This window comes from Protomyctophum bolini, assembly GCF_963924005.1.
Source record: "Protomyctophum bolini genome assembly, chromosome: 7".
NCBI lineage: Eukaryota > Metazoa > Chordata > Actinopteri > Myctophiformes > Myctophidae > Protomyctophum > Protomyctophum bolini.
Window position 1 is genome coordinate 19,778,308 of NC_137868.1, and position 13,870 is coordinate 19,792,177.

Below are 13,870 nucleotides of genomic sequence, written 5' to 3' on the forward strand. Positions count from 1 at the left end.
ATATTCCTTCTCAAACTCTGGAAAAGAACACCAGGACATATCCTCTTTCACTGAATCGTCCACACAATGTCAATACAAAGCTGGATGCACATCACACCCAACTACAGCCCTGACAGTGATAATATTGATGCTGATCAATACGTTGATGAAATGTTCTCACAACATAATCTTCAAAAATAGTTGTACAGTTCTTGACCCCTTGCTCTCCGTTAAAATCTCAACTATCTAGAAACCCCAAATGGCTGCTTGTGGCTGTCATTTTTGTGCAAAGTGAAAGATTACCCTTTACTTTTGAGTAGATTCCATGACCCTGGCTCTCATGAACCTATCCAAAACCTGTGGTGTGCCGTTCCAAATTGCACAGATGTCAGTCTGTTAGGATACGGTTGTGGTTAATACTTGAAATACCTGAACATAAAACAGGGATAGGAGTGATATATATACAGCCTTCGGAAATGTGGAACAATGCTATGTAGAAAATGTAGAACTAAAAAAACCATCCCAGCCATGGACATAGAATTGGGCATCTTATTCGATCTATTCATTTTCATATTATATAAATCAACATAAAATTTACCAAATAGATGTTTTCATTGACTAAATCAGTCTGATTAACCACTTAAATGACCACGTCACCACTTTTCAACCTATCTTCATATAATTGGTCCTCACTAATGATCATAATGATCATAATACTCTGTCTATGTCTCATAGGAGGGCTGTGGGCAGTTCACCTGTCCACCAGTGACATCGATGGGAAATCCAAGCTAATAGAAACAGCAGTCTTTCTTTTCCTGAAAAGTTGCAATGCAAAAATGGAAGCCATCGTTCGCACGATAATATAAATCTAAATATATTTCAAAACAAATCTTGTTTAAAAATAAATCTGCCAAACGATGATGTCACTGGTGGAGGGGTTTCTGAACGGTGCACAGCCCTCCTATGAGACACAAACAAAAGTAGAGTAGAACAAAATTATATGAAGAGATGTTGAAAAGTGGTGAAGTGGTCCTTTAAGCATAATTTGATCGATCTCTCAACACGTCCGATTTCAATTAATTTTGAGCTTGTAGAAAAAGAAAAGCCCCACCCCAAAATTGATACATTTCAAATGGATTCCTTTCTCTAATGGATTAAATGCATTAGTTTGACTAACTGTTGCACCTCTACATAGAAGTCCTTCCTTTGAGAGCTTTTTAGATGAATGAACCCACTGTCCTCGCCACTTCAGGCCCTCTCCATTGGACCCCGGCACCGCTGTGACACGACCAGCCATATTCTGGCATCAATTTCCTTGAGCAGCTACTGTGAAATGTTAATCACTCCTCTAATTTGTACTGCATTAGCATTTTGATTAACTCCGCCGGGGCTTGCCTTCGCACTCAAGGTCCTTTTTAGTCATACTTACTGTCTGGAAATGACTTTTACATTAATTAAGTTTGTTAGAGTGCAGCTGAGCTTTGCAAACTCTGACCTTAACAGAGAGATAGCTGTCTCTGTGCGTGTGTGCGTGCGTGCGTGAGTGCGTGCGTATTTACTGTTCCATAAACTTTGTGTACGCAGCCAGTAGGCCATGGCAGGACCTCCAGGTTTGTTTATGTTCACGTAATTATGTTTTATACTTTTTCAAATCTTTTGACTTTGATTTTATAATGAAAGTCTATGAGATCTGATGCTCTGACTCTTCTGGTTGGGTTGTTCTCATAAAACAAACATTAAAGCATGCACGTCCATTCACTAACAACTAGGTGCTGGGCTGAGGTCAGAATCCACAAAGAATAAAGTCTGCACACTGGGTCCTAAGCGCCTACTTCATCAAACTCATAAAACACAACAAACATGGACGGCGTTGATGGGGAAAGGGTACGCACTCAGAATGACAGGAATCCAAATACATTTTATTTCTCCATAAGTAACTTATTTCTCCAAGCGTTAAAATCGATTCGCTTTTTACAATCATTTTGGCTATCCAGCCTTCGTCAGACGAGGAATAACATAAGCATTATAGAGGAGTAATAGCAGATAGCAGATGTAGTATTCATGGTACAGATTGGACTTTGTTCTGCTTCTGCGTAGTGGGTGCTTTGCCCAAGTCTGTCGTTTGCCCTAGTGGTTAGATACAAATTTCATACATAAATTTCAAGGTAGTCATTAGCATGAAATTGAGTGCTTCTGACAGTACATGGACAGCATGGCCAGGCTGGATGTTGTTATGGTTATGATTATGAATAGTAAAATTAAAATAGTATATAAACATTTACAGTAGCTGTCTGGGAAGCTGTCAGAACCTTCCCTAAAACATCAGGGTCAATGTTCCACACGTTCCAGACTCTTCTCCCTTTTGGCTCCCAAACTGTGGAATGAACTCCCCATTGCAGTTAGAACTCCCAATCTTCTGCCATAATCTGAAGACTCCTCTCTTCAGACTCACCTTAGCCGTAGCATTGCCGTAACACTTGCCCTAACCTTGACGACCTTGCAGGTGCATGCAAAGGCAATGTAATTTAGGCATGTTACGTAGACAAATGGCAAGTGACTTTTGTGCCGGACAAGTGAATGGGAAATGTACTTCCTCAAAACGTTAATACCAAGCCCTAGTATAGTTTCAATGTACAGATTAGAGATTTTTGATATACTGTTTAGACAGATGATGAGGTTTTTGGTTCACCTATGATCATGAATTACTATTGCTAAGCATTTGATGTATTACCTCACGTCTTCCTTGCTTACTGTAAATCGCTCTGGATTAAGATTGTCTCCTAAATGCCTAAATTATACTTGTTTTTTTTTTTTATATATTTTTTATCCCACGATTTTGTAACCCATTTTTCACCCCTGTGTCAATCATCTACTGTGATCCTGGGCTCTACACACCCTCCGCCAACCTGGGGAGAGCAACGGACTTAACTCATGCTTCCTTCCTAAATTATACTTGTAATGGGATACTTAAAGACTGGGAACCTAAATCCCATTGATGATGATGATGTGAGGACTGAGGCGATGGTATGGCAACATATTAGGCTTTTGGTCTTCAAGGCAGAGGCTCCGAGACACACTGCTACTACACGCATCAAGAAAGGTTAATTCAGTTGTGTGCCTCTGTGTGTGTCCAGGCCATGCTGGACGTGGCTGCCAGCGAGGGATGGCTGGTGACGGCGCTCAGCATCTGCAACCTGGTGCAGATGATCGTTCAGGCCAGGTGGCTCCACGACTCCTCCTTACTGACACTGCCCCACATCGAACAGCAGGAACTTTACCTGTTCAGGTGAGCAGCAGCACCTAAGTTCTTTAAGCTTTTTAAAACCCAATTTAGATTATCTTCCACAGTGGTTGCTATATTTTTCCTGGGGCCTCAGCGGCGTGTTACCCCTCGCAGCCCAGCGGTTTGTTTGGAATGAGAAGGAATTACGCCTCGCGTGTTTTATTTATAACCAGGGTCTTTTGCTCCCCATGTCATTTTCAAATTGTCCCTGTCGGGTGGAAATCGTATATGTCCAAAACAGTTACTTTTCAGCATTCAAATTCAACAAGGCAGTTCATTGTGCTTCACAAAAAACACCAAGCAAAGGAAACAATGTAGTTGCGGGCTGCGGATGTGCAACAAATCTGGCTGTTTAGCTATTTCCGGTGCACGATTCTGGAGACGCTGGCACGCAACCGACTATAAACTAGGCAGAATTCCACAGACATTTAAAGCTAACCATTAAATATCTAACCCCAACCTGAATCTTTTCCTAATTATTACTATGCCTAACTCCCCCAAAACATTTACCTCGCAATGTCTATTTCTAAATGCTCTCAATTCTACTGCACTTGTGGGGGCATTTGGCCCTCATAAGTATAGTAATGCATTGCGCACACACACACACACACACACACACACACACACACACACACTCCCACGCGGTCTGATTGAACATTCCAAGCAGCCTTATGTGTTCTTTCTCTCATGCAAACACCATATGGATGTCCTGGGCCGCGTCCTGCAGTGAAGAATAATTTGTGCGAACTCAATAAAAATGTTAACAGAGGGATGAGACGAGACACGCTGCTTCCTGCGGTGGCGAGCAGCAGGAAGCAGCGGAGCAGGATTCTTTTCAGATGGGTGGTGTCACGTGGCTAGAGAGAGACGGACCCACACCAGGTTTTCAGATGGGTGGTGTCACGTGGCTAGAGAGAGACGGACCCAGACCAGGTTTTCAGATGGGTGGTGTCACGTGGCTAGAGAGAGACGGACCCAGACCAGGTTTTCCTTCCCAATACCGATTACCCGTAACTTGTGCCCAGTGTAAAAACAAAACAAAAGGAAAGTAGGACAATGGGGTCCAGGTCCTGGGACCCTCATGGTTCTGGGGGTCCTTACTTTTTACCGATCTAGGAATAAATAAATAAAAATGCAATTAATAATTGTTGCGGTGCATCTAGAAGTTATAGTAAAATTATTATAGTAAAATTATAATGTAAATAGTACAGTAACAGTAGTGCAACATCAACTGAAGCATTCAAAATACAAAATAATTGATGACATACAGTATCATTTTATAAATGACATGGTATGGGAAAGGCGTAGACTGTCATACTCGCCGTTTGATACCCGATAAACCAGCATTTTAGGTAGTATCGGCAGCGTTGTTTTTCCCGATACTGGCATCGGAACGACTGTACAACATGACTGATGCCCTCCCGTCCCCTCTCCACAGGCGCTGGGCTAACAAGAAGGGGACGAGGGGCGGGGCCTTCAGCGGACCAATCGAAGGGCTGCCGGAGCTGATCGCCACCTGCGAGGGGAGGGAGAGTACATTCGCTGCCATCATGGGACAGGAGCTGCAGCCCAATCAGATCAGCCAGGTAAACCTGCTTCCTATACGTAGTGTCCAATCAGATCAGCCAGGTAAACCTGCTTCCTATACATAGTGTCCAATCAGATCAGCCAGTTAACCCATTTTGGGCGGGAACCCCTTTTGGTGTTAGCATTATGTTATGCTTTAGCTATTGAAAAATAGCAGATCTACAAGCTTGTAGGTCTGCTATTTTTGAAAAACCGAAGAACGACTGACATAGAAACATAGCTTTTTCAGAAAACTCTCAGGATGTAGAAGACATTTTTAGAATCTGATCTCAGGTCAGAATGGGGTAACCTTCGTTCCATGTAGTGTTCAATCACATCAGCCAGGTAACCTTCCTTCCACATAATTTGTGGCGTAGCCCACTATGGGGTCCACATTTGCCCGGTCTGTAACACTGAGAGTGCACAACCTTTTGTTTTAGTGTTTTCATCTTCCTTCCACGCATCGTCTCACTTACAGTAAGAGCCCCTCAGTCTGGAATATAAATGTATGAGTGTGTACTTGCTTTACAGCTTCTTCCACACTAGGATAACGGCGGTACAGCTATAGGAATGATATGTACGTGTACATCTAATAATTATACCCTTTTATTTAGCATGGTCTGCAGCTAATGCAGCGCTACTTGTGTGTGTGTGTGTGTGTGTGTGTGTGTGTGTGTGTGTGTGTGTGTGTGTGTGTGTGTGTGTGTGTGTGTGTGTGTGTGAGAGAGTTTGTGCACGTGTGTGATGGAGCTACAGTCTCGCCGGGCGGTGCGGTCCCAGATAACTCCAGGATCCCCAATTATACGTGTGTGCCGAGCAGGCTTTACAGCTCCAATCTAAGTGCTAATTGCGGCGGTAATGAGAGTGTCCGGGCACCGCGGCAGGGCCCCGTGGCCTCACCCAATCAGTGTCCACCCCACCACCTCCACCCACTGCCCCTCCCACTCTCCCCTCCCACCCCATGCAGTCCACCTCCACTGGCTCCCCGGCCTCCCGGCCCGCGCTGCGGCGGCCGCTCTAATTAAATAATTAGATGTGCAGCGGCGTCTCCGTCTGATTCGCTCAGGGAGAGTAATCCTCACATAAATAGCTTTTGCCGGGTTGAAACGGAGAGGCTTTTCCCCTCCCTGCCTCCAGTGTAATGGCGTGTGTGCGGTGTGCGCACGCACACACACACACACACACACACGCGCGCATGTTTGTATTAATATACTTGTGAGGACATTTTAGGATTTATTGTTGTTCTTTATGTCTCTTATTTCTTAGTTAGATAGATATCTATATATATTGTTTTTTTGTATTTTTTACAGATTTTATTTCTTTTCTCTTTTTCTAGGAGAGGTCTTCATATAAGCCCAATAGGGTTTCATACCTCCTGTACATTTCAGTTCATTGCTTACATCTGTATATTTTATTATTGTGTTTGCAAATGATAAACAAAGCAAATGAAACAAATCAAAGTTGTAGGCTGGCACTTTTAGGAATGCCATTTGTTTTTTTATTTCCATTTGTAACTGTATATAAAGTCAGAAAAATTGAAAAGTTCTACAAGCTCACAGGGCGTCACACTGTGGAGTAATTTGTGACACCAGCGTGCAACTAAGTATAAATCAGGCATAACTCTAACTCTAAACCTTAAACCTATGCTTCTGAATGCGAGGACCAGGACATTTGTTTTCTCTACATTTTACTGTGTTTGTGGGGACATGTGGTCCTCACAATAAATACAAGTGTACACACACACACACACACACACACACACACACACACACACACACACACACACACACACTCCAGCATCTATGCACTCTCCCTCTCTTCACCTCCTTTTGCTTTATGCTGTATATCCCCTTTCTGGGGGGGTTGCGTTGCCATTGGAAATTTGGAATCAGATGTTAAATTCACCATGAAAAAGCTTAAGGGGCACCTAAGACCAGAGGATAACGTCTATTTGAATGAATCAAGCTTTTATCAAACGGGAGAGACTTAGCTGATAGATCTGTCCATCTTACTACAGATTCCCTCCGTCTCTCTCTCCACTCCTCCCTCATGCCTTCTGTCTCTGTGTTGTTTTCCTCCCCCATGTAACCTCAAGCCCCATTTATTCTTTGCCGAACGATGGTGTCGCGTGCCGATTCGGGTTGGGATCCTTTAGGATTTTAACAATTCCGGTTCCTTAATGATTCCCTATACTAATGGTCTGATTCCTTAACCGTTCCGTTCAGCTATTACTATAGGGGGTTCCAAATAGACCTTATGCAGGTCCAAATGGGACCCTTATGGGTCCATTTGTACACTGAGTCTAAGAGTTACGGTGGTCCTTGAGATTAAAACGTTTGAGAACCACCGGTATCTCAAGTCTTCCGCATTTGGACTAAGCTCATGGATCTCAAATTTGCTGTTGGTTTGATTTGAGGACAGGGATGTTGTTTTTCTTCAGCACACGCTTGTTTTCTTTATATTGGTAGCCAAGCTGTAAATTGCATTTCATTTCAGACAACTTGTGCCTTGTTTTGTTGTGTCTCACCTCTCTAACCCCTCTTCTGCTCCTCGTGTCCCCCCGTCCCCCCTCCTCCCCCTCCTCCTCCTCCTCCTCCCCTCCTCTTCCTCCTCCTCCCCCTCCTCCTGCAGGCGTGGTCGTTCCTCAGCCACCTCCCCGTGGTGGAGGTGGGGCTGAGCGTGAAGGGCTGGTGGGAGGAGTGCCGGGAGCAGACGGAGCGCCCCCTGCCCGCCCCGGGGAGGGGGGGCGGCGCTGGTCCGCGGGACGAGAGGAGCTGGCTGGACGTCCATGCCGACCAGGAGTATGTCCTGCAGGTGTCCCTGAGACGAGTCACCATGGGACAGCAGAGGGTCAGTCAGACTTCACATGTTTACTCTCACACACACACAAGCACAGATGCACGTGTGTGTCTACTGTGTTGGTTCCTAATGTTTTTAGCTCCAAAAGAGACATTTTCTCCCCGGGACTAATACTAGTGAAAATATACGATCTAGTCGTGATGCATAGGGGCTTGTAGATCTGCTATTTTCACTACTTCTTAAAGGGACACTTCACCCTTTTTGCAAAAAAATATATGTTAATGACGTTTAGAAGCATTAGAACACTTTCCTGGGGGTATTTATGTGTGTAATATGTGGTTTTAGATATTTTATATTGTAGCAGTGAGCCTGTTGTCTCTGATGTCCTGGACACTGGGCTCACTTCCTTCCTGGACTACATGTTGTCTCAGTAAGACAGCTCTCCCCCTATCCACAAGGAGGAGCAGTGCACCAAAGAATTATGGGAATTGTAGTCCAGGAAGGTAGTGAGACCAGTGTCCATGACATCAGAGACAACAGGCTCACTGCTACAATCTAAAATATCCAAAACCACATATTACACACATAAATACCCCCAGGAAAGTGATCTAAAGCTTCTAAACGTCATTAACATATATTTTTTTGCAAAAAGGGTGAAGTGTCCCTTTAATTATTGTTATTTTTTAATTATGGATTTTCCTTTTTTATTTTAATATTTGAAAAATTATTAGATTAGATTTTTTTTTGGGGGGGGGGGGATATTTTGGAAAATATATATATTTACTCCAAGATCCAAAATTGGGCCCCGGCCCACTGTTTGGGAAACATTGGTCTACTGTACTGTTCTTAGTCGACCAATAGTCATGGGAAATATCTCCACTAATTGATTACTTGATTTTTACAAATTGGTCAAATGTATGTTTGCACCATACAGTCATGCAGAGAGCAGCAGCCTTTTCGGGTTATGGAGTTTTGTGTTGGTTTTCTAATGGCTACTGGCTGTTGAAAGTTAGAAACTAGCCGAATTCAAGGGTCACATCTGGAGTTTAACAGGAGATTGAAGAAAGCATTTAAAGAAATAGTTAATCTTTCGGGAAATAGCCCTACTACTGTATACACAGTATACATGCACAAACACACACATTGTATTCATCATTTATACACAAATGCAACATGTGGTTTTTTTGGGGAGGTTTTTTCTTCTACTTTTTTGTTTGTATCCAATGACGTGTCGTTGGTCGCGTGGTCCGACTATTACTAACCGTAACGGCTAAATCTAACCCTATAACTCTAACCCTAACCTCAGTCGTAACCAGCCACGTAATTCCCTTAACGTCATATCAGTCTTAACCGGCCATGTAAGTCAGTTTTCACTTTGCTGGCAGTAAGTTCACTTTCCTATTTCCTATGTGGAAATGTCCATACTGGCTGCATTGAATGGTCTTCATAAGAATATACTGGTGATTATAGGTTGATGGCATTGGAAGCGGGTGATTTATTTGACATGATTTGAATGTTTCTCCAGAGGAAGCAGGACAGTAAGGCCCAGGCCCCCAGGTTCACTAAAAACAAAGACGAGGGCTGGTTCCTGATCCTGGGAGAAGTGGACCGCAAGGAGCTGCTGGCTGTCAAACGGGTGGGATACCTCCGCAACCGGAGCACTTACTCCGTGGCCTTCTACACCCCAGAGAAGACTGGAAAGTAAGGCATAAGTCAAATAGAAACACGTTGCTTTCCTCCACGAGTCTCTCTGAAGAAGCTTGGGAGTCTTTAATAACGTTGAAGAGCGTTTCGCCACGTAGTGTCGGCCTTTCTCAGCGTTACTCCTATGTGTAACGCAGAGAAGGAAGGTCTGCATGCCGCGAAGCGCGTATATTTAATTCCTGATAGACTGCTGCTGCACATCATCATCGTTATTAAAGACTCTTGATCTTCAGAGAGTGTGGATGTATATTGTATATAAACTGTCTGCATCCAGTTTGATCTCAAGACTACAAGACTGTCCTTTGTGTTGAGCGCACCTTTCCCTTGAAGTGAAAAGTTCCCACGCACATGGTAATAGAAATTATTACCATGAGTGGAAAGTCCCACTGCACCAGCGGAATCGTTGTAGCCAAAACTTGAATAGATTGTGTCCCAATAAAAGGAGCGCTTATAAATCAGACTCATGGTGGTTAAGGGACGACATGTAAATTAATCCTCAGCTCTCAGTTACGACTGTGTGGAACAGATAGTTACATTAAGTTTAATTAATTTAATTAGCTTGTTACTCCACAGGCACATACTGTACTCACTACATTTGGAGTATGGCCTGGTCTTTCCTGCGATGGGAGCCATAAATCAATACTTGTGTTCGCTTCATATGAAGACAATTTATATTATTGCTAAATTTAACCTGACAAATAATAAATGGCAGGATTATGAGTAGGCATTATATTCCTGTAACATAAACAAGTAATGACGTATACTGTAGGACCAATAGCAAGGGTAGGGTAAGTGTCATATTTTGGTTGAAACAAAACATTTTGTGTGTAAGAAAGTAATCTTTGCTATCAGGTTTGAAAGCGATGTTTTTTTGTTTTAGTTTTTTTGTATTTCTTTGGCTTTAGCCTTTATTGATAGATCACAGTAGACTGACAGACAATGGGGAGAGAAAGAAGGGGAGTGACACGCAGCGAAGGTCGTGGGGTTCAGGAGTGGAACCCACAACACACGGTGCCCAGACCGCTAAACTAGCCGCCCGGACCGAAATAGTGCTTCTCATTAACACAGCTGGGCCGCGTGCTTTTACAGAGCATGTTCATTTAACCCACTGCCAAAGTTAAAACATCGTCTATAGCTGCACTTGCCAGCCATTCCAGGCGTTTTTCACTAACCTTTGATAAATCACAGAATATCATTCTTCACAGCGATGAAGGCTTTGAAAGACGCATTAGAGTCTTGTAGAGTCGGGGAGGAAAAAACTGTGCCGCTGCGATAATCCGTTCCATAGTTATTATGGGCAGTTGAATGTGGTTTGTTGTTTTTGCCGCCAAAACCACCAGAATCTCCGTTGATCCTATAGGATCATTCACAGGCTGTGGTAGTGCAGCGCCCTCTATCACAGACTCCCAAAAACACGTCATCGGTGTGACCCTTGGAGTGAGATGACGAGAACTTTGGCAGGCAATGTTTCGTCAATTGGGAGCCCACTTGCAATATCTTCACGGCACCACTAGTGGCCCATGGTCCACAGGTTGAGAACCAATGCTTCAGCGTTGTCCTGACGCCTTCCGTGTGTTCTTTTTGATCGATTTGATTGAATATTAATAATGTAAACGAGGTACAGTCAGACATTAAGGATGGTACGGAAAAAAGGCCTGGGGACTTGTTTCCATTGTGGTCCTGTGTATTCAATTCATCAACATAGCATAAAAAACAACACCACATGTCATCAACAAATACAAAACACTATGCATACCAAAGGACAAACAAGGAAACCAGTGGCAGTGAATAACAGCTCCTGTCTGTGGGTCTGCAGGTGCATCTACACTCTGTACCTGATGAGCGACAGCTACCTGGGCCTGGACCAGCAGTACGACATCCACCTCAACGTCACCCCCGCCAGCATCAGCGCCCAGGTCAACAGCGAGGTGTCAGGGGACGCCAAGAGCCACAGCACGCCCCTCAAATGACACGACACGACCAGATGAGTTGGGGGACTGGTGGTGGTGGTGGTCTACGGTTGCGATGACGAGAGAGAGATCTAGAGACCGTTTGAGTGTGTTCAACACCAAAGGGGATTTGAGAGTTGTAACCGATGCCTTGGCCTTTCTGCTGCACTTTAACCCATTAAGACCAGAGACCGATTCTACAAAATGCCTTCAGTTAGTCATCTAACTTTTTCATGTCAACGACCCCCAAAAGTGATCTATTTGGCTGCGGACCCCCTATCTGATTTTTGTTTTTGTTTTTTTCTCAGAAGAGAAGATTTGTGTTCATAAATTCAAACTTATTCAGCGTTTTTCAAACACTTCTCACGATCCTTTAACGAAAATAGCACTTATTTTGGAATACCCAATGCTACAATCTAAACATTACGCGAATGTTTTCCCGTTTTCAATGGGTTAATGCTCTTAGAGAGCGACCACTGATGCTGTGGAAAACCCTGCGAAGAAAAGTAGACGGATAGACGGACAGAGATCGGACAGCCGTGACCAATGTATGGCTAGGCTGTACGCTATATAAGCAAGTTGCATCACCGTTTTGATAATTCAATAAATATCTATTTTGCTGCGGCATCGCCTCTCGCTCGCAGATCACTCAAGTAACTTTGGACGGCTATGAAAGGCCATGAAATCACCCTGGGCGGGAGCCCGGTTTGATGAAAAATGACGATAAATGAGTTTGATTTACTTATCATATCGATTTTAAGAGCGGAGCCAGATAAGATGTTTTATTGAGACGTTGAAGACCATGATGAAGAAGGAGAAGAAGAATGTTTGCGTGTCTAGAAGGGGGGAGGGGGGAGAGGAATAAAACATGGCTACACTTTGTCAAACGGAAAAGATGGAGTTTATTTAGGCTGCCGGGGTGGAATTCTGTGCAGGTGTGTGAAACATGGTTCCTGCTGTGGGGCTGTACACTCAGGAGTGCCAAACTGTCACATCTGTTTTGTGAAATATATCTTCTCCTTCCCCCACCTCAAAGACTCCCTAGAAACGGATCAAACTGCCATATAGAAGACCAAGTGACGGAGGTACAGCACGAGACGTAGCAGCACAAAGGAAACTGCCGTTTAGGAAATGGTACATTTTATGATTCGTGGGATGCGCCCGTCTATGTTGTTGTTTTGGAAACAAGGGTGCTTCAGTTCTGGGCGACTGTCGAGCTGTACTCTATCTGGTAACTCCTCTATAGGCTACGTCTGCAGTAGTGGCTTCCAACTCAACTTTGGTTCTTTTGAAACAATAAATAATATCATGGGGAGGATTTACATTTCTCTTGTGTCCTTTTATATATATTTTTTTCCTACTGCCCATCGGCAAATCCTTTTTTAACAGGTTTTAATCGATGCGAGATGGATCACAATTGCCATGTAAGTGATTCTGGGGGAGTATACAGTAAGCCTGCTGTGAAACATTTATGACAGATGCATTGTACACTTTTATATGGCACTGTTACAAGGCATGCACTGACCTGTATTATTTTGGTTTGGGAAGTAAGTTGTGTGTGTCAGAGTCTGGCAGTCTGCATATATACCGGTATGACCAACTGGACTGTCTATAGGGAGACCCATACTAATATCATAACGCTGTTTCCCTGACTCATGTTCACATTTACGCTCATGCTATTTCATTGCATGCTGATCGAAAATCAAAAAGGCCTTTAAAAGAATAACCCGTTTTCAGAGACTGTAGTCTACTATTCATTTGTTCTATTCAAATTATAATGACCCACCTCACTGTTTACCTTTTTTGACAGTTACCCCTTTCTTTTTTTATTCCTACATTTTGTTTTAAATTATTATTTGAAATAGATTTTCATAAACAATCCCACACAATTCTACATTAATTAAAGGCAAAAGTCAAACGTTTTTCAAAATAATCCGATAGAAATACATCCATTAATTAGAGGGAAAACAATACAATAACACAATAAGAAGTGTTGTAATCTTATCTGCTATTTTCACTATATGCCTATAGTTTGTGTCTCGTTTTGGGTTTCGAGCTTAAACGTTTTGGAAACCACTGACTGATCTATCATCTACCTTAATTATGTCTTTATTTTATTAGTTTGATGCTTATAATGCTTATGCCGATCTGATTATTTGGCTTATACCAGTGGTGTATAGAATAAGCAGATTTTTCCCCCCATAGATGATATAGCCAAGCAAGCAATGATTTTAATCTCCAACCGATGACATATTTATTTCCATTGGCACACTTGCATTTTAGCACATTGTCTCCTATGTTATTTTTAGTAGGCCTATAAGAAAAAAGTATTTGGAATTCTATAAATAGCCCCATCAACAGGATGTAATTGTCTCGTTAATTTTGAGAACAGCGTTTGGTTTGATTCTGGCGGGTAGGGCCTATCTTTTGATTCCGTTCTGACTGGGGACTTCTTTTTGAGTCTTTTCTGCCGTTTCCCATCCTCTACGGACGTCTAATTAGCAGCAAATTCTGGATTTAAGAGAAGGTTAAACCAGCGTCAACCATTCCGTGCGCGTAGCGGATCCTGTGTGATTTTCTCCTGCTCGCT

The 13,870-nt window shown here is 43.1% G+C and overlaps 1 protein-coding gene across 1 annotated transcript in view; it reads left to right on the plus strand.

Moving 5' to 3' along the window:
• The window catches only part of ascc3 (activating signal cointegrator 1 complex subunit 3), a 187,845-nt gene extending 175,015 nt beyond the window's left edge, over positions 1-12,830 (plus strand). The window contains exons 38-42 of the mRNA XM_080767693.1: positions 3,114-3,265; positions 4,701-4,848; positions 7,460-7,678; positions 9,153-9,328; positions 11,148-12,830. Coding sequence (XP_080623819.1) covers positions 3,114-3,265; positions 4,701-4,848; positions 7,460-7,678; positions 9,153-9,328; positions 11,148-11,301 — 849 coding nt within the window. The 3' untranslated portion in view covers positions 11,302-12,830. The remainder of the gene's footprint in view (positions 1-3,113; positions 3,266-4,700; positions 4,849-7,459; positions 7,679-9,152; positions 9,329-11,147) is intronic.
• The last annotated feature ends 1,040 nt before the right edge of the window (positions 12,831-13,870 follow it).